Genomic DNA, 21,594 nt, shown 5'->3' with positions numbered 1-21,594 from the left:
TCCAAGTCAGAAATCAGGACCTCATTTTTCACAAGACTGACTTCCTCATTCCCAGTCCACCCAATCAATTGCCACGTTCTGTTGCTTCTAACTCTCAAACAGCTCCCAAATCTACCCACTTCTTTCCATCCCCAGTGCCTCTGAACTCTGTGTACACTGTAAGCTCAGGCTGCCAGCATTTCTCACCTATATTACCTCACGTTTCCTCACTCACCTCCTAGTCAGGGGACTGCCAGAGCGATCTCTGTAAAATACAGATCTGGCCATGTCACTCTCACTAATAAACACAAACAAAGTCTTCAATACTTCCCACTAGTCTCAAGATAAAAGCTCAATTTCTTGGTGTAGACTTTCTTCTTTGGCCCTATCTTCTAGTCTCATTGCTTACCACTGCTGCCATTATACACTGCATTCTACTACATTGAACTTCCTCCCCTCCTCCAACCCAATTTGTTCTTTTTCCCTGTCTCATCTGTACATGCTCCCCATGCTCTGACATCCCAACTAATACTCAGCCTCAAATGACTTTTGTTCATTAAGTTCAATTTGGATATCACTTTATCTTGGAATATTTGCTGACCTTTCTGACCTTTTTCTCTCACTCCCACCAGTTCAGATAACCCTCTTATAGTCTCCACTAAAACCTAGTTTTAGCCTGTCTCAGCACTTACCACCAGTATTATCGCTGCCTATTTGTCTGCAAAGATGCAGTTTTCCAATGGCAGAGAGAGGGATTGCCTTATTAACCATTGAACCCCTGATGCTTAGCTTGTGACTACCATGTGCTAGACCTTCAGTAAATATTTTGTAATGAATGTTCATGCCTAGTCAGGAAGCTCAACTTTTTCTTTCGGTCTCAAGTTTTCAAACTTGTGCAATGCAGCTAAACCTCCTCATTGTAGAACCCCTCCACTAGAGTGCCAGAAAACAGTGACTAGCATCATTACAGAAAGGAAAGAAAGCATTCAAATTTTACCAACATGATCTCCTTTTGCTAAACTTCCTGAATGGAACCATCATAAAATAATTATCTCCTCAATCACATTTTTATTAAAATCAATTTATAAATGTCTTGACCTTTATCTGCAATTTTTACTACTAACACGCATATATTATTCTCCTTAAAACTCAAAATGTTAGGGTGTTTCCCAAATTCAATCATTCTGTACATTTTGTTCAATGCAGGCAGCAAGCTGATTAGTGTTTACTGCTCATTTTCCCACCTAACCACCAGTCAAACTTTTTAAAGCGTAAACGCACATCTCTGTAATTTACTGTTCTCTCCAAGAGCATTGTAAGATAGGAAACAAATTACAACCTGCAGTTTTCTTTCTATGTTGATCTTTTTCTATTCCAGTTTGATGTGTTATTTTATGCACTTATCTGCTGAGAAACACAAGGTGTGAAATTACACTTCAGGTGTGAAAACACTTCTCTGTCTCAGAAACAGGGCTCTCTTCTCTTCAAACTGTTCTACAGAAAAAGCTGTCAGAAAACCAACAATGAGGGAGTGGATTTATGTTTCTGAAGCCGCATAGCTACATGATTCCTGTAGAAAAAGTTCAATCCAGTCACCAAACTGATTGGGCAATTGTGCTGCCAGGTATAGCAGTGGGAATTGAGTTAATCTTGCAAACAAAAGCATGCTCATTTCACAAAGAGAGCAATTTCAAGCTTTATCCTGCCATAAGATTATTTTCTAATTATGAGAAAGGCCACTTACTACCAAATCACTGAAGTTGGATTGTATGTGTATAAGGCAGAGAAATAATAATAATCTTAAAAGCAATCCAGTTTGAAGACACCAGACAAAAGGAAGGAAATTGTTCATTGTTCTAGTTGAAAAGGGAAACTTCTATTAACACTAATAATGCACCTACTTCTTAACTTTCAGAGCAGAGGCTGTGCCCAGGAAATTCTGCTTCTACGGAAGAGTTGGGGAGCATGACCGGGGTCTTTTGGGGTTCCGTGACTTACTCTGATGAACACCAGTCAGAATGAATGGAGAAAGACTCTAGCTAAGTAAATATGCCATTTAAATAAGCTGTGTTTTAATCTTTGGAAACTGGTAATAGTGGCTACAAAACAATGCTGAGCAATATTTTCTTTTCTGGTGGTGATTCAGAAAGCTTTATAGTATCTTTAGTAACTCAGAACCATTAGCAAAACACTGAATGGGTCATAATCCCTTGACAGCCCCGTCAACTGTTTTACTAGTCACTTGCCTTTTTCTTGCTAAAGGAAGATGCCACTTGAACTAAAATATTTATAATAGTACATAATCTTCAAATTATTATGGCACAAAAGTATGTCATTTGGAACCCAGAAGGCATTTTTCCAAAGAAACAACATGGTACCCAGTAGTTAAACAGCCCCCACAAAATACCTACCCATTTGCAGCATAATTTTCTACCAATTGCTGAGCTAAGCCTTGGCCTGGGGGTCAGAGGAACTATGAATCTCTGGGATACAGGGTAAGGGAAAGGAATTTGGCCATTTAACTTTCCCTTTTAATTTAGTAATATGTATAAACAATTTTAAACATATATGAAAATAAAAAATATCACACAAACTGACAGGATATTTAGAATTTGTCACATATGCTACTAATGTTTCTGCCTTTTTATTGATTTTTAAGAAATAAAACATTGCAACTGAAGATCCTTTAGTCTCCCTCTTTGGGATCCTGTCCAACTTCTTTTCTCAACAAAGGTAATTACTATGTTGGATTTGGAGTTTATCATTTCCAGTTTATCATTTCCATATATGTATTTAAACTTTCAATATGTAAATACAGGTGTCCAAAATATATTTAATAGAATTTTTCACATTAGAAAATTTAACATTGTAGTGTATGTCTTTCTAAAACTTAATTTACCATTAATTTTTTATATTATCTCTGTGTATACATGTATGTGATTCATTTATTTTATCTTCTGTGTGTAATGTTCCAATGTATTAATAAATTATAATTCATTTTTTCATTGTTAATGAACATTTAATTGCTTATAATTACCAAAATTTAAAAAGATTTCAGTGAACATTTTTCTCTATTTTGCATTACATCAATATTCAAAATTTCTCTAGGATATACCTAGAAGTGAATGACTGTGCTCTTTACAAATTGTAGACACAAAATCTTTGCCAGTTGTATTAATTGCTACTACCTTCTACCTGCCTTTCAGCTTCATCTATAGTCATTTGTAGTACAAATGTTTTAAATTTTTGTGGAGTCAGGTTTATTGGTGTCTTCTTTTAAGTTGACGCTTTTTAAAAGAAACCCTACCCAAACTCAATAATCTCCCATATTATCTTCTGAATCTTAAGACCTTGTTTTTCACATTTGATCTTTAATACAGCTGTAATTGAGCTTTGCATGTGATGTGACGTAGGGATCTAAATTTTCTATATGGGAAGGATTATTCATTAAATAATCTATAATCTCCCCACTAATTTGTAATACCATGTCTGTCAAATATCAAGTTTCCAAGCTTCAGTGTCTTTCCCTAAGTCTGACAATATTTATTATAATCATTTTATAACATGTCTTGATTATCTGCTAGGGATAATCCCTCTACCATCTTTTTAAAAGCTATTTTAGTTATTCTACTCTCTTGCTTGGTTTAATTGGCTCTTGCATATGAATTTTAGAATGAGTTTGCCAGGCTCTGTAAAAAACAAAACAAGATAAAAAAAAAAAAAAACTAAAACAAAAATACTAAGAAACACTTGGGATTCTGGGTGGTATTGTACTGGACATATAATTTGGAAAAAAACTGTTGTTTTTACAATATGGAATATTCTTGCTAATGAAGATAGTATATATAGATGTGTGTGTGCTTGTGTGTGTGTGTATATAGTTTCCCTTTGTGTCTTTCACAAAGTTCTGTTGTTTTTCTACAATTTTCATATTCATCTTTTATTATTTTTTGGTATCTTAGATATTTTGTTCCTATTATAAATAGTAACATTTTAAAGCTCCACTTTCTGATTGTTGCTGATGTATTATAACACAACTGATTTTATATAAGAAATATTACTTTATAGATTTCCATTTATTTTTAATGCTGATAATCAGATTTTCTACAAATAATGAATGGCAGCTTCATTTCTTCCTTTCAATCTTTAAATGTTTATTTATTTTTCTTATTATACTGAACTGTCTCAAGCTTCCAGTCTAATATTAAACAAAACTGCTGGTGGGAATCCTTCTTTTGCTCTTTTGCTCTTGACTATAAAGGGATTTGAGGATTAAGAATTGGTATAGATTTCCTTAAAATATCCACTGTCAAGTTGAGCAAGTTTCTTTCTGTGCCACATTATTAGTTATCGATATTTACTACGATATCCACCATTCTAAGATCTTTCCTGGGTGAAAGATATAAACCCTTAAAATGACATTCCCCTAGTCTCTTATCAGTAAGGTTCCACTAAAGAAAGCTATGGCAAGAGACAGGAAAGTGGAAGGAGAGAGAGCCCCAGTACTCTAGAACCAGTTGCAGGCATGTGTAGGCATTAGAAGATGACAATGGAAAAATTTTGCCCATAGTGATCATCAGATGAGAATGGAAAAATTTTGCCCATATTGATCAAAAATCCCTATAAAAAAATCACCGGTCCTGTGCATAAACAGTTCAGAGCCTATTGATACCTCTCCTGTAATGCCTTATACTCCTGAACTTCCCGAAAACAGTCTTCCTGATCTTTACTCCCTTGTCTTCCAATGTTTAAATCCGATAATAACTTCTGATCAAACATACCTAGAATATTTGCTATTTTCCTGAAAATATGTGACTGATATAGTAATTGCTAACCTGAACTGGAATGTTGCTATCATAAAAATAAAATAAGATTAGGGATTGGTCTAGAAGTTGGGTATCAGGTAATGAATAAACTAATATCAGAGGATATAACAGTGAAGATCCATAATCCATATTATGAGATGTAAAACTTCCACCTGCTATAACTTAGAATAAAAAACACGTGCCTAATGAGTTTGTTGCTCTAAAAAAAGAAATTGAAAAATGGAATGTTAGAAGTATGTATTCAGTACTACTGGCTGCATTTAGGGGGAAGAGGGGGAAAGTTAAGCTTGGGAAAGAACTGACCAGTATGCAAGAAAAAAGAGAAAATACAGAAATTCAGACCTGGCTAGAAGAGTTGATTGATTCCAGATCTCTGAAGAAAGAGATTTTAAAAGGCTTTGAGCCACAAAGGCCCAGTAAACTTTCTCAGGTGAATAATGTGACATTTAATTCAGGTCAAATATCAAATTAAGGGTGTGGTCTTTACACCAGAATTGAATTATCTGAGCCATGTGACTGAGTTCTGAAAAATGGAATATGAGAAGTGATAAATGTCACCTTCAATCATGGTTATATTCAACCACTCCCAACCCAAGCAAGAAATCTCCCATGCTGTCTCTTCCCTTTCCATGCCAACAATGGAGGTCACATTTTGAATATCATCACCTCAGTAAACAGGGACTGCCTGTATGTCTGAGTTACAGCTTAGAGAAGAGTCACATAACTACCTTGGACTGTAATGCAAAGGAGAAATAAGCTTTTGCTGTGTGAAGCCCCTGAGTCAGCAGGGTTTAATCGTCATTACATCATAGCCTAGTCTATATTAATACATCTTCTATTACACATCTGCTAAGATTTTTGTCAGTAATGAAGAGTGCATTTTGCCAAGAGCAACTTTTTGCATCTATTGAGATAATCACAATTTTTTCAAAAATTTTATTTTTTAATCAAAAGCTTCTATTTGCATCTACTGAGGTTATCATAAGGCTTTCTCATAAGCCAGTTAATATGGTGAATTACACTAGCAGATTTTCCTAATATTAAATCATTCTTGCATTGCAGAGCTAAGCCCAATTCTTTGGTCATTAATGGCTTCCTTCCTTATATATTATAAAGCTAGGTGGACCCAGTATAAACTGTAGTGTGTTTATGCTATGAGGCAGTGTGAGGAAGAGAAGCAGGGAGGGACTGGGAAAAAGAGAGAGACCTTAATCTAATATCTATCTTTTACATAGCAATTTTTGTCCCTTTATATTTATTATGACTACCTGATATATTTTGATTTATATTTACTGTTTGGTTTGTGCTTTCTATTTACCATGCATTTTTCTACACTTTAAAAAATATTTTCCTTGCTTTCTATTGAATTGGTTACATCTGCTTTATTCTCATTTATTCCCTCTATTGGTTTAAAAGATTAAAATTTTAATATGTTCACTTGGTTTAATGTCTAAAATTAATCAAAATCTCTACTCTCTTCTATTTTTAAATCTCTTAATTTTTTAAATAGACTTTATTTTTTAGAACTGTTTCAGTTTCTTAACAAAATTGAGCAGAAGGTACAGAGATTTCCCATAAACTCCCTGCTCCCATATACATACAGCCTCCTAATCTCTTCATTTTAATACTAGTATTTCTTTTCCTTGAAGCAACATCAGTCTAAATATCCAGCTCTGTCTTACTCATAACCTGGTTTTGCACTATCCTCTGATCTCTCTCCAGTGTATTTTTTTCAATTTTAAAAAATTGTGTTAAAATACACACAACAAAATTTACCATTTTAACATATTTAAGTGTACATTTCAGTGGTATTAAATAGATTCATAATGTTGTACAAAATCACCACCATCCATCTCCAGAACTCTTTTCATCTTGTAAAAACTGAAACTCCATATCCATTAAACGATAACTCCCCATTTCCCTCTCCTCCACCCCCTGGCAACCACCATTCTACTGGATTTTATGATTTTTTTTTCTACCCTAAATACCTCTTACAAGTGGAATCATACAGTGTTTGTCTTTTTGTGACTGGCTTATTTCATTTAGCATAATGTCCTCAAGGTTAATCCATACTGCAGCATATGTCAGAATTTTTTTCCTTTTTAAGGTTGAACAGTACTCCTTATATGTATATACCACATTTTGCTCATACATTAATCCCTCAATGGACACTTAGGCTGCTTCCACATTTTAGCTATAGTGAATAATGTTGCTATGAATGTGGGTGTACAAATTTCTCAAGACCCTGCTTTCAATTCCTTGGAATACATACCCACAAATGGATTTGCTGGGTTATATGGTGATTCTATTTTTCATCTTTTCAGGAACTGTCATACTGTTTTCCACAGGAGCTGTACCATTTTACATTCCTACCAGTAATGGACAAGGGCTCCAATTTCTCCACATTCTCATTAACGCTTGTGTGTGTGTGTGTGTGTGTGTGTGTGTGTGTGTGTGTGTTATAGTAGCCATCCTAATGGGTATGAGGTGGTATCTCACCGTAGTTTTGATTTGCATTTTCCTGATGATTGATTTTAAGCATTTTTTCATATTTCTATTGGGCATTTGTATGTCAACTTTGGAGGAATGTCTACTCAAGTCTTTAATCCATTTTTTAAACTCACATTGTTTTGTTGTTGAGTTTTAGGAGTTCTCTATATATTCTGGATATTAGTTTGTTATCAGATATATAATTTGCAAATATTTTCTCCCATTCTATGGGTGTTCTATTTACTGTATTATCTTTTGATGCACAAAATTTGTGAACTTACATGAAATCCAGTTGTCCATTTTTAATTTTGTTGCCTATGCATTTGTTGTCATATCCAAGAAATCACTGCTAAATCCAAGGTCATAAAGTTTTTGCCCTATGTTTTCTTCAAAGAGTTTTATAGTTTTAGGTGTTATATTTAGGTCTTTCATCCATTTTGAGTTCATTTTTATATATGGTGTTAGGTAAGGATCCAACTTCATGCTTTTGCAGGTTGAGATCCACTTTTTCTAGCACCATTGGTCGAATAGACTACCCTTTTCCCTTTGAATGGTCTCAGCAGCCTCGTCAAAAATCATTTGGAGTCACTCTCCCATTCCCATATTTATGTAATTTCTGCCTAGAATTTTATTACCATTTTGTGGTAGTACCCCCAATATTAGTCATTTTTCCTACTGCTCCTGTTTTTGCTTTATGCAGTCCATGCAGGCCTATATTTACTTACATGTTAACCAATTTATTTGTTCATTCTTCCTTCTTGCTTCTCATTACTTCCTTCTAATTTCAACTTCTTTCTTTCTCAATTGCATCATTTAGTTGCTTTTTTCTAATGAAAAACTCTGTCAAACTTTGTGGAAAATATCTTTATTTTTCCTTCACTCAGGGAACAAAATGCTAAGCTGAGTATTTTTCTCCCAATACTTTGATATTCTTTTCCCATTGTCCTCTGGTTTCTATTAATGTTGTTAAAAAGTCTGTCCTCAGTCTTACCATGATTCCTCTGTAGGTAACTGGGTTTTTTAACATCTTTATTGCAATATAATTGACATACCATGTGATATGGTTTGACTGTGTCCCCAGCCAAATCTCATCTTGAATTGTGGCTCCCACACTTCCCACATGTTGTCGGAGGGACCCAGTGGGAGGTAACTGAATCATGGGGGTGCGTCTTTCCCATGCTGTTCTCATGATAGTGAATAAATCTCATGAGATCTGATGGTTTTATAAAGGGGAGTTTCCCTGCACAAGTTCTCTCTTGTCTGCCGCCATGTAAGACATGCCTTTTGCCTTCCATCATGATTGTGAGGCCTCCCCAGCCACGTGGAACTGTGAGTCCACTAAACCTCTTTTACTTTATAAATTACTCAGTCTTGGGTATGTCTTTATCAGCAGCATAAAAACAGACTAATACACCACGGTAACCATCTTTTCTTTCCTATTGCTTTTAATATTTTTTAACTTTGATATCATTGTGAGAATTAAATGAGTTGATGTAGAAAAAGGAATATCATCTATGCACTCAATAAGTTAGTGCCTCATCTAAATTTTCTTATGAAATGGCCATGACTCTGAGCAGACAGTGGCTCTTAATACACTATATTTAACAAAAACTGGACCAGGATTCTAAAAGAAGGTCATATGTCTCATATATGTTCATTTTCACTGAGTCTTTTTTTCCCTGCACTCTGTTTGTAGAGCACATTTTCTGAATCCCACTTGTTCTTCACACAAAACATGAGGGAGCTTGATTTGCTTGTTTTTCTTTCCTTTAGTCTCTGTATTGTGAGTGCCTAACAAGGTTAATATGCTGCTGCTGCTGTTAAGTATTATCATTTGGGGTGTAATTATCATGTGTGGCTAATCATGCACATGCTGAGAAGCTGGGGAACTTGTTTTTAACTGGAAGGAGCATCTTAATGATAGTTTTTGACAAGGACCATTATATCTGTACATATACACATACATACACAATGCAGTAATAAACTGTAGAAGGAGCCATAGCAAAGATGAAGATGGAGAAGGAGAACCTGTCAACACAATAGCTAACTTTTTTGAAACACAGCAGTATATCTGTAACATTAGCTTGCTAACCTCATTTAATAAGGAAAATATAACTCACAGAAGTTAAATCAAATGTTGAGGCCATGCAGCAGTTGGATAGCAGGGCTAGGATAAGAACAGAATAGAGCCGCAAAGTTGTTACTGAATTGCTTTCCCGTGAAGCCAAATTCAAAAGATGATCAAATGTTTCTAACTCTTACTGCTAACTTTTCCAAAAGCATTTGTAAATGTACATCAGGATTTCAGATGTCAGCTAGACACTATACACTGCTTTTTCATCTGGACCATTAGCGAGGGACAGACTTGGGGGTTATCATTTGCCATCAGAAGATTTGTAGACTACCTTATACCATCTTAATAGCAACAATAGTTTTGAACACTGACCACGTGTAGTAAACGAGACATGACCTTGAAAATGGCTGCCGTGACGTTTGGCACGTTGTTACTTGATTTGCACTAAGATAAGTATGTGCTGCTACCGCACTTATATATGTTTATAAATAGGTTCTATAGGCTAGTTACAGTAATTTTCAAATAGCCTATTTTATCTTCCTTAGCCCACATATATGATTTTTTTAAAAAATCACAACACTTTATAACATGGGCATTTTCACCAAAAGATGATTGATAGACAGATAGATACACAGAAATGAAGTTCGAAAAGAAGAAATGCCCAGCCAAATACTTTCCCTTGTGATGGATGTGGTTTATGGAGGACACTATAGAAGATACCCTCAGGTTCAGATGCTCAGTACCCCATTTTTTTTTTTTTTTGAGATGGAATCTCACTCTGTGGCCCAGGCTGGAGTGCAGTGGTGCGATCTTGGCACACTGCAACCTCCACCTCCCAGGTTCCAGCAATTCCCCTGCCTCAGCCTCCTACGTAGCTGGGATTACAGGCACCATGCCTGGCTAATTTTTTGTATTTTTAGTAGACATGGGGTTTCACCATGTTGACCAGGCTGGTCTCAAACTCCTGACCTCAGGTGATCTGCCCACCTAGGCCTCCCAAAATGCTGGGATTACAGGCATGAGCCACCAAGCCCAGCCAGTACCCCATCTTTCTGATCCAAGGTTTATCTAGGGAAATAGAGTGACATCTCAATCACTCTAATTAAAAAAAAAACAAAAAAACAAAAAGTATTGCCAACCACAGAAGTCCCTATCCATGGCTAAGCCTCATATTTTATTTTTACCAACTTGACCCAGCTTATCTACTTCATACCACACTAGATTGTATTCCCCAGTATTTTATACCTAAAATTTAAAATATATAGAATATTTGAAATAATTGTACAGTGGAGGTCCATATACCCACCACCTTAAGTTTTCAATTGTTTTATTTTTTTCTCACATATCTGTGCCTCTATTCATCCATTAATCCATTTTAATTGTAGCCATTGTTGCTCTTCAATGCTAAAAATTTCAGCATGCATTTCATTAGCTAGAGTTTAATATTTTACAGTTCTTTTTTAAGGTAAAATTGACCTATAGTGAAGTGTACAAAGCTCAGTGCCATTCACCAACTTCTGACAAATGCATACATCCATTTAACTCACATCCCTATCAACATATAGATAAAAAATTTTAAAGAATAACAAAATACAGAATATTCCCATCACCCCAGAACATTTCCTCATGTCCCTACCTAGTACATCCTAGCACCAATACCATTTCTGACGCAACCACTCCTTTGCTTTTTTTCTCCACTATAGAATAGTTTTGCTTACTGCAGAATTTCTTACCAATGGAATCAAGCAGTAGGTAACTCAGTAAGTTTGTGAGATTCCTCCATCCTGTTGAATGCCTAAGTTTAATTTTATTACTTTTTATTGCTGAATAGTATTCAATTATATAAGTATATTTTAATTTGCTTATTCACTCTTCTCTAGATGGGCGTAAGGACTGTCTAGTTTTTGTCGTTATGAATAAAGCTGCTATAAACATTCTTGTATGGGTCTTTTTTTCTTTTTTGACTTACCGGTTATTGCCCAAGAATGTAACGGCTAGATTCTCAGTGCATGTTTAGTGTTATAAAAAAAAAAAACTTCTACGCCTTTTCCCAAAGTGGTTGTTCCATTTTACACTCGCACCAAGAATGTATTCTCCACATCCTCACCAATACTTGGTGCAAATTTTTCATTTTAGCCATGCTGGGGGCTGTGCAGTGGAGGCTCTGGTTGGAGCCGGCGGAGACTCACGTTTCTATTATTGCCCCCACTAGCTCCAGCCCATCGGAGAAAGGAACCCTCTCGCCCAAGGATTTTACCTCAGAAGGGGAGGGGGTTTCTATCTCAGTGGCTTATTTCTTCTAAGACCCCAACAGAGGAGAAGAACTTCATCTACTGTTTGTTCAGTTCCTCTGTCTTATTTTTAGGAGGAAAAGTTTAAAAAATATCCGATTATCTAACTGGGTCAGGTTGGTGAATTCAAAGTTGCCTTTTGTTTTATGATATATTTTGAGGCAAAAAGATTCTCACTTCTAAATCCTAGCCGCTGTCTCTCTTTCCAGCAACATGTAAAACCTTAACAGTATTCAAGAGAAGAAAAGTTCCTAACACTCAGGCTCAACCTATTTTCCTTCACACTTCCCTAAGAACCATTCTTTATGTGATCATGGCCGCCCCGTTGGGCAGGATTGAGGTCACGGAGGAGGTAACTGCACCTGAGCCGAGAGCCTCAACCACAAGCTGTCGTGGCCCTCAGTGGTACAAGTTCCCCTGGCCGGCGGCGACCCTGTGGTGGACTCTGCAGCAGGCCCCGGGCTGCCGCCGGCTCTCCCTCTGCCGTGGGGTGCGGTGCACTTGGCATGCGGCCTCCGCCTTTCCCCACTCACAGCTCCATTCCTCTCCTGGCTCCTGTCCTCTCTTCTTCTCCCCCTCTTCCTTCCAACTCTTCTCAGTTACCTCATAAAACTCGTGTCCCCTCATTCTTTCTCTCTCTTGTTCTCTTCCATATGGGAACTAAAAATGTATCCCAAGCTTGCCATGTAACTGTCAAAGTAGTGTGAGTGCCATAATGAAGCGAGACATAATGAAAAACCAAGGCCGTCGACATCTAAAGCCCTTGAAAATTCCAAGAGGTCCCTTTCAGAAGCTCCACAAAAGAACTTCTACTTTCTCATCCCTTCCTAATTAAACTGGCTTTTCCTCAAGTACCAGCATTCTACAGAGACAAAAAACTTTTGTCTTCACTATTGGGTTTCTATTTTAATTACTAGCATCACAGCAGCATTGTTTTCTATTCCATGGGTTGCAAAGATACAACATGTCAGTTACATTTTAAGTTTTATTGCAACACTATGCCTATGGCAAATCATGTACTAAATGCCAAATAGACTTAAACTTCTGGAATAAAATCAATTTCTAAATTAGGACTTGCCTTTTTTTCTATTTGGTTTTAAATATTTGTTACAAGAATTTCATCTTTAGTATATTTATGTAGATATTCATTAAGATGTAATAGTTCCATCCTCAACATCATAGTTTTGCATGTATTACAGGTATGTAAACTTATAAAGTATATACTATACTGACTCCTTTTTTATAGATGAGGAAACTGAGACTCGGAACAGTTTCGCAACACATTTTTTTTGTTTGTTTGTTGTTTTTCGTTTTTTTGAGACACAGTCTCATTCTGTCGCCCAGGCTGGAGTGCAGTGGTGCAATCTTGGCTCACTGCAACCTCCACCTCCTGGGTTCAAGCGATTCTCTGGCCTCAACCTCCCAAGTAGCTGGGATTACAGGCGTGCACCACCAAGCTTGGCTAATTTTTGTTATTTTCCGTAGAGATGGGGTTTCTCCATGTTGGCCAGGCTGGTCTCAAACCCCTGGCCTGAGGTGATCCATTCACCTCGGCCTTCCAAAGTGCTGGGATTACAGGCATTGAGCCACGGTGCCCAGCCAGTAACTCACAACTATTATAATAAGTGGCAGAGCCTGAATTCGCACCTTGGTTTGTTGGCCTCCAGCTGGTACTTTCTCAAGCACCATGATGTACCTCTCCTCTGGATTGCCTGGTACCACTCCATATACAAAATAAAGCTTCCCAGCATGGACTTGAATAGGCCATGATTGTGTGATCCACAACCCCATCATTCTCTGCATCTCTACCCTGTTCCTAAAAAATTGTTCAGACTTTACCTGATCTCAGAAGGACAGGAAAAGAGGTTAGCAAAAGTTCAGAAGGCAAAGTAGTAAATCCAGACAGATCTCTAGTAAATTCAGAGCTATTCTGGAAAACAAATTGGTATCTAGCAAAAAGACTCTAGCTATGCAATTATTAATACACATCTATTATGCATTCTGAATAGCCCTCATGTGGCTCTGAGTGTCGACATAGAATATGGCTGATAAACCCAGTCTATTCTGTTATCCAAAGTGCTGGGGCATTCCTTACTAACTTGCCCTAATGGTTTTCATACAAGTTGACTAACAAGATACCCCCATTCCACAGATCCTTTGTGGGCTGCAGCACAGTTAAGGGCAAAAAAAAGAGTGAGAGCCCAGATTCAGTTGTAGGAGATGACTCTCTTCCAGTGGTGCTCCTAGTTCTTCACCTGCTGCTGATACATGAGGCCTGAGTCCACTGACTCTTTCAGCCTGCCACAAATATACTGATTTCATCCTTCTTTCAATAACAGTTTGGTGCCCATGGTGGGCAGGCTCCCTATCCCTCCACTCTACTCCCTTCTAGTTTACCTTCCTGACTTGAAAGACTAGAAATTCAACAACATTTTCAGACTCTCTTGCAGCTAGCATTCCAGATCCAAATTAAGTCCTCCAATTAGGTGTATTTGCATGAGGTCCAGAAGGCAGAAGCAAAAAAGAAACCATCTTCCTGCCCCCCTTTCAAGCTTTTTTGCTGAAAAACAAGATCATAAAAAGGTAAGCTAACTTTTTAACAGCATGCTTCTAATGTTCAATCTCTTAACTTCCTAGGTGGTGAGAGGCTGTTGAGGCAACTGAAAACAGCAGCTTTTTGAGTCTGGCTTTCTGAACCTTGGACTGCAGCTCTGGGGATATACCTTGAACCCCTCTTTCCAGTGACAATCTCAAAAGTGGCAGTTCCCCTGGAGAACCAGTCCTGCATTGCCCCAGATCTGCCTCCTTTACTTCCTTTCTCTGTCACCACCACAACCATTAACATCTCTTGTGCGTTCACTATGTGGTAGGCATGGTACTAAATGCTTTAAATAAATCATTTCATTTAAACTCCAAAACAACTCCATCAGGAAGGTACTATTAATATCTTTTTTTGTCAGATGAGTTAGCTGTGTTCTGAAAAGGGATAAATTGCACAGGATCAGATCAAAGCTAGTGGTTAAGTGGTAGGTAAAGCTGGAATTCAATCCCAGATCTGCCTTACTCCAAAGCCAGAGCTCTTTTTCTTTAAAGTTGAGGGCCGGGGGGAGGAGCCAAGATGGCCGAATAGGAACAGCTACCATCTACAGCTCCCAGCGCGAGCGACCGGTGATTTCTGCATTTCCATCTGAGGTACCGTGTTCGTCTCACTAGGGAGTGCCAGACAGTGGGCGCAGGTCAGTGGCTGAGTGCACCGTGCGCCAGCTGAAGCAGGGGCGAGGCATTGCCTCACTCGGGAAGCGCAAGGGGTCAGGGAGTTCCCTTTCCAGGGGTGACAGACGGCACCTGGAAAATCGGGCCACTCCCACCCGAATACTGTGCTTTTCCGACGGGCTTAGGAAACGGTGCCCCAGGAGAGTATAGCCCGCACCTGGCTCAGAGGGTCCTACGCCCACGGAGTCTCGCTGATTGCTAGCACAGCAGTCTGAGATCAAACAGCAAGTCGGCAGCGAGGCTGGGGGAGGGGCGCCCGCCATTGCCCAGGCTTGCTTAGGTAAACAAAGCAGCTGGGAAGCTTGAACTGGGTGGAGCCCACCACAGCTCAAGGAGGCCTGCCTGCCTCTGTAGGCTCCACCTCTGGGGGCAGGGCACAGACAAAAAGACAGCAGTAACCTCTGCAGACTTAAATGTCCCTGTCTGACAGCTTTGAGGAGAGCAGTGGTTCTCCCAGCATGCAGCTGGAGATCTGAGAATGGGCTGACTGCCTCCTCAAGTGGGTCCCTGACCCCTGACCCCCGAGCAGCCTAACTGGGAGGCACCCCACAGCAGGGGCAGACTGACACCTCACACGGCTGGCCAGGTACTCCAACAGACCTGCAGCTGAGGGTCCTGTCTGTTAGAAGGAAAACAGAAAGGACATCCACACCAAAAACCCATCTGTACATCACCATCATCAAAGACCAAAAGTAGATAAAACCACAAAGATGGGGAAAAAACAGAACAGAAAAACTGGAACCTCTAAAAAGCAGAGTACCTCTCCTCCTCCAAAGGAACGCAGTTCCTCACCAGCAACGGAACAAAGCTGGACGGAGAATGACTTTGATGAGCTGAGAGAAGAAGGCTTCAGACAATCAAATTACTCCGAGCTACAGGAGGATATTCAAACCGAAGGCAAAGAAGTTGAAAATTTTGAAAAAAATTTGGAAGAATGTATAACTAGAATAACCAATACAGAGAAGTGCTTAAAGGAGCTGATGGAGCTGAAAACCAAGGCTCGAGAACTACGTGAAGAATGCAGAAGCCTCAGGAGCCGATGCAATCAAATGGAAGAAACGGTATCAGCCCTGGAAGATGAAATGAATGAAATGAAGCGAGAAGGGAAGTTTAGAGAAAAAAGAATAAAAAGAAATGAGCAAAGCCTCCAAGAAATGTGGGACTATGTGAAAAGACCAAATCTACGTCTTATTGGTGTACCTGAAAGTGACGGGGAGAATGGAAACAAGTTGGAAAACACTCTGCAGGATATTATCCAGGAGAACTTCCCCAATCTAGCAAGGCAGGCCAACATTCAGATTCAGGAAATACAGGGAACGCCACAAAGATACTCCTCGAGAAGAGCAACTCCAAGACACATAATTGTCAGATTCACCAAAGTTGAAATGAAGGAAAAAATGTTAAGGGCAGCCAGAGAGAAAGGTCGGGTTACCATCAAAGGGAAGCCCATCAGACTAACAGCAGATCTCTCGGCAGAAACCCTACAAGCCAGAAGAGAGTGGGGGCCAATATTCAACATTCTTAAAGTAAAGAATTTTCAACCCAGAATTTCATATCCTGCCAAACTAAGCTTCATAAGTGAAGGAGAAATAAAATACTTTACAGACAAGCAAATGCTGAGAGATTTTGTCACCACCAGGCCTGCCCTAAAAGAGCTCCTGAAGGAAGCACTAAACATGGAAAGGCACAACCAGTACCAGCCACTGCAAAATCATACCGAAATGTAAAGACCATCGAGACTAGGAAGAGACTGCATCAACTAACGAGCAAAATAACCAGCTAACATCATAATGACAGGATCAAATTCACACATAACAATATTAACTTTAAATGTAAATGGACTAAATGCTCCAATTAAAAGACACAGACTGGCAAATTGGATAAAGACTCAGGACCCATCAGTGTGCTGTATTCAGGAAACCCATCTCACGTGCAGAGACACACATAGGCTCAAAATAAAAGGATGGAGGAAGATCTACCAAGCAAATGGAAAACAAAAAAAGGCAGGGGTTGCAATCCTAGTCTCTGATAAAACAGACTTTAAACCAACAAAGATCAAAAGAGACAAAGAAGGCCATTACATAATGGTAAAGGGATTAATTCAACAAGAAGAGCTAACTATCCTAAATATATATGCACCCAATACAGGAGCACCCAGATTCATAAAGCAAGTCCTGAGTGACCTACAAAGAGACTTAGACTCCCACACATTAATAATGGGAGACTTTAACACCCCACTGTCAACATTAGACAGATCAACGAGACAGAAAGTCAATAAGGACACCCAGGAATTGAACTCAGCTCTGCACCAAGAGGACCTAATAGACATCTACAGAACTCTCCACCCCAAATCAACAGAATATACATTTTTTTCAGCACCACACCACACCTATTCCAAAATTGACCATATACTTGGAAGTAAAGCTCTCCTCAATAAACGTAAAAGAACAGAAATTACAACAAACTATCTCTCAGATCACAGTGCAATCAAGCTAGAACTCAGGATTAAGAATCTCACTCAAAACCGCTCAACTACATGGAAACTGAACAACCTGCTCCTGAATGACTACTGGGTACATAACGAAATGAAGGCAGAAATAAAGATGTTCTTTGAAACCAACGAGAACCAAGACACAACATACCAGAACCTCTGGGATGCATTCAAAGCAGTGTGTAGAGGGAAATTTATAGCACTAAACGCCCACAAGAGAAAGCAGGAAAGATCCAAAATTGACACCCTAACATCACAATTAAAAGAACTAGAAAAGCAAGAGCAAACACATTCAAAAGCTAGCAGAAGGCAAGAAATAACTAAAATCAGAGCAGAACTGAAGGAAATAGAGACACAAAAAACCCTTCAAAAAATTAATGAATCCAGGAGCTGGTTTTTTGAAAGGATCAACAAAATTGATAGACCGCTAGCAAGATTAATAAAGAAAAAAAGAGAGAAGAATCAAATAGATGCAATAAAAAATGATAAAGGGGATATCACCACCGATCCCACAGAAATACAAACTACCATCAGAGAATATTACAAACACCTCTACGCAAATAAACTAGAAAATCTAGAAGAAATGGATAAATTCCTCAACACATACACCCTCCCAAGACTAAACCAGGAAGAAGTTGAATCTCTGAATAGACCAATAACAGGAGCTGAAATTGTGGCAATAATCAATAGCTTACCAACCAAAAAAAGTCCAGGATGAGATGGGTTCACAGCCGAATTCTACCAGAGGTACAAGGAGGAACTGGTACCATTCCTTCTGAAACTATTCCAATCAATAGAAAAAGAGGGAATCCTCCCTAACTCATTTTATGAGGCCAGCATCATCCTGATACCAAAGCCTGGCAGAGACACAACCAAAAAAGAGAATTTTAGACCAATATCCTTGATGAACATTGATGCAAAAATCCTCAATAAAATTCTAGCAAACAGAATCCAACAGCACATCAAAAAGCTTATCCACCATGATCAAGTGGGCTTCATCCCTGGGATGCAAGGCCGGTTCAATATATGCAAATCAATAAATGTAATCCAGCATATAAACAGAACCAAAGACAAAAACCACATGATTATCTCAATAGATGCAGAAAAGGCCTTTGACAAAATTCAACACCCCTTCATGCTAAAAACTCTGAAGAAATTAGGTATTGATGGGACGTATCTCAAAATAATAAGAGGTATCTATGACAAACCCACAGCCAATATCATACTGAATGGGCAAAAACTGGAAGCATTCCCTTTGAAAACTGGCACAAGACAGGGATGCCCTCTCTCACCACTTCTATTCAACATAGTGTTGGAAGTTCTGGCCAGGGCAATTAGGCAGGAGAAGGAAATCAAGGGTATTCAATTAGGAAAAGAGGAAGTCAAATTGTCCCTGTTTGCAGATGACATGATTGTATATCTAGAAAACCCCATTGTCTCAGCCCAAAATCTCCTTAAGCTGATAAGCAACTTCAGCAAAGTCTCAGGATACAAAATCAATGTACAAAAATCACAAGCATTCTTATACACCAATAACAGACAAACAGAGAGCCAAATCATGAGTGAACTCCCATTCACAATTGCTTCAAAGAGAATCAAATACCTAAGAATCCAACTCACAAGGGATGTGAAGGACCTCTTCAAGGAGAACTACAAACCACTGCTCAAGGAAATAAAAGAGGATACAAACAAATGGAAGAACATTCCATGCTCATGGGTAGGAAGAATCAATATCGTGAAAATGGCCATCCTTCCCAAGGTAATTTACAGATTCAATGCCATCCCCATCAAGTTACCAATGACTTTCTTCACAGAATTGGAAAAAACTACTTTAAAGTTCATATGGAACCAAAAAAGAGCCCGCATCGCCAAGTCAATCCTAAACCGAAAGAACAAAGCTGGAGGCATCACACTACCTGACTTCAAACTATACTACAAGGCTACAGTAACCAAAACAGCATGGTACTGGTACCAAAACAGAGATATAGATCAATGGAACAGAACAGAGCCGTCAGAAATAATGCCACATATCTACAACTATCTGATCTTTGACAAACCTGACAAAAACAAGAAATGGGGAAAGGATTCCCTATTTAATAAATGGTGCTGGGAAAACTGGCTAGCCATATGTGGAAAGATGAAACTGGATCCCTTCCTTACACCTTATACAAAAATCAATTCAAGATGGATTAAAGACTTAAATGTTAGACCTAAAACCATAAAAACCCTAGAAGAAAACCTAGGCATTACCATTCAGGACATAGGCATGGGCAAGGACTTCATGTCTAAAACACCAAAAGCAATGGCAACAAAAGCCAAAATTGACAAATGGGATCTAATTAAACTAAAGAGCTTCTGCACAGCAAAGGAAACTACCAGCAGAGTGAACAGGCAACCTACAAAATGGGAGAAAATTTTCGCAACCTACTCATCTGACAAAGGGCTAATATCCAGAATCTACAATGAACTCCAACAAATTTACAAGAAAAAAACAAACAACCCCATCAAAAAGTGGGCAAAGGACATGAACAGACACTTCTCAAAAGAAGACATTTATGCAGCCAAAAAACACATGAAAAAATGCTCACCATCACTGGCCATCAGAGAAATGCAAATCAAAACCACAATGAGATATCATCTCACACCAGTTAGAATGGCAATCATTAAAAAGTCAGGAAACAACAGGTGCTGGAGAGGATGTGGAGAAATAGGAACACTTTTACACTGTTGGTGGGACTGTAAACTAGTTCAACCCTTGTGGACGTCAGTGTGGCGATTCCTCAGGGATCTAGAACTAGAAATTCCATTTGACCCAGCCATCCCATTACTGGGTATATACCCAAAGGACTATAAATCATGCTGCTATAAAGACACATGCACACGTATGTTTATTGCGGCATTATTCACAATAGCAAAGACTTGGAACCAACCCAAATGTCCAACAATGATAGACTGGATTAAGAAAATGTGGCACATATACACCATGGAATACTATGCAGCCATAAAAAATGATGAGTTCATGTCCTTTGTAGGGACATGGATGAAATTGGAAATCATCATTCTCAGTAAACTATCGCAAGAACAAAAAACCAAACACCGCATATTCACACTCATAGGTGGGAATTGAACAATGAGAACACATGGACACAGGAAGGGGAACATCACACTTTGGGTACTGTTGTGGGGTGGGGGGAGGGGGGAGGGATAGCATTGAGAGATATACCTAATGCTAGATGACGAGTTGGTGGGTGCAGCGCACCAGCATGGCACATGTATACATATGTAACTTACTTGCACGTTGCGCACATGTACCATAGAGTCTAAAGTATAATAATAATATTAAAGGAAAAAAAAAATAAAAATAAATAAAGTTGAGGGCCTAGGACATATTAGCAGATTTTAATTGCCCATACACATTATGTTGCTGAAAATGCTGTTCATTATTTTCCTTTAAACAATATAGACACACAGGCCAGTCTATTTCATGTCCAGATATATCTAGATAGCAAAGAAGTCTAATTAGAGAGCCATTTAAAAATACAGAGGTATCTCTTTGTGAAAGCTTGCTTAAGCCATAATAAGATCATTTTTATGGTAAAAATTAAAGAACTAAGATGAAAGCAGACAGGACTTTCCACTTGCCTCTGGAAGAACCAGAGCTGGGAGAACAGACTCACACTTACCAGGTGCTCGGTTAACAGCGAGGTTTCGGAAATGGCTGCCTTTGATCATTTCCACAGATAATCGCCCCGTTGTGGCATTGTACGAGAGCCCCACCAACAGCTCTGGCGCCCCTCCATGAGACAGCGACTGCGTGGATGAAGTACTATCACTGTGAGAAACCGCAGATGGGCTGAGCGGAGACCCTCCACTCTGGAGGGGAAGAACAACAAAGAATCCATTGGCCCACGCTGCACTGCTCTCTTTTAGAGAAAGCCGATATTATGTTTGGTGAAATTGTGACCCAATCCCCAATGACTGCCAAAGATGACTAAGGGCGCACTCGGCGTGAATTACAATGGGCCCAGGGAGCACAGTCATGGATGAGATCCCTGCATTAGGAACCGACATATTTGTTTCAAGAGCTGTCTCCATTCAATATTTCCTCTCTAAAGACAAAACGGACAAAGACGTTATTACTAGTGTAAATCAAACCCTCTAAGATACAAG

General features: G+C 38.8%; 1 protein-coding gene and 1 long non-coding RNA gene across 16 annotated transcripts in view; one reads left to right on the top strand and one right to left on the bottom strand.

Annotated features, from left to right (window-relative positions):
- LOC129049918 (uncharacterized) overlaps positions 1-14,586 on the top strand; it is a 32,423-nt gene extending 17,837 nt beyond the window's left edge. For all 8 annotated transcript variants that reach the window (XR_008513315.2, XR_008513316.2, XR_008513314.2 and 5 more), the window contains 3 exons: positions 1,895-2,022; positions 2,639-2,712; positions 14,298-14,586. This is a non-coding gene — a long non-coding RNA (uncharacterized LOC129049918). The remainder of the gene's footprint in view (positions 1-1,894; positions 2,023-2,638; positions 2,713-14,297) is intronic.
- Positions 1-21,594, bottom strand: part of SYT16 (synaptotagmin 16) — a 328,233-nt gene that overhangs the window by 28,934 nt on the left and 277,705 nt on the right. For 7 of the 8 annotated variants that reach the window (XR_008513308.2, XM_054530720.2, XM_054530721.2 and 4 more), the window contains one exon: positions 21,108-21,297. The exons of the other annotated variant lie outside the window; for it this stretch is intronic. Coding sequence is in view for 6 of the 7 variants with exons in the window: in XM_054530720.2 (XP_054386695.2) it covers positions 21,108-21,297 (190 nt within the window). In the remaining variant the exon portion in view is untranslated. The remainder of the gene's footprint in view (positions 1-21,107; positions 21,298-21,594) is intronic. 8 annotated transcript variants of the gene reach the window in all.

Source organism: Pongo abelii, chromosome 15 (genome assembly GCF_028885655.2).
Source record: "Pongo abelii isolate AG06213 chromosome 15, NHGRI_mPonAbe1-v2.0_pri, whole genome shotgun sequence".
NCBI lineage: Eukaryota > Metazoa > Chordata > Mammalia > Primates > Hominidae > Pongo > Pongo abelii.
This window is presented reverse-complemented; position numbering and strand designations above follow the sequence as displayed.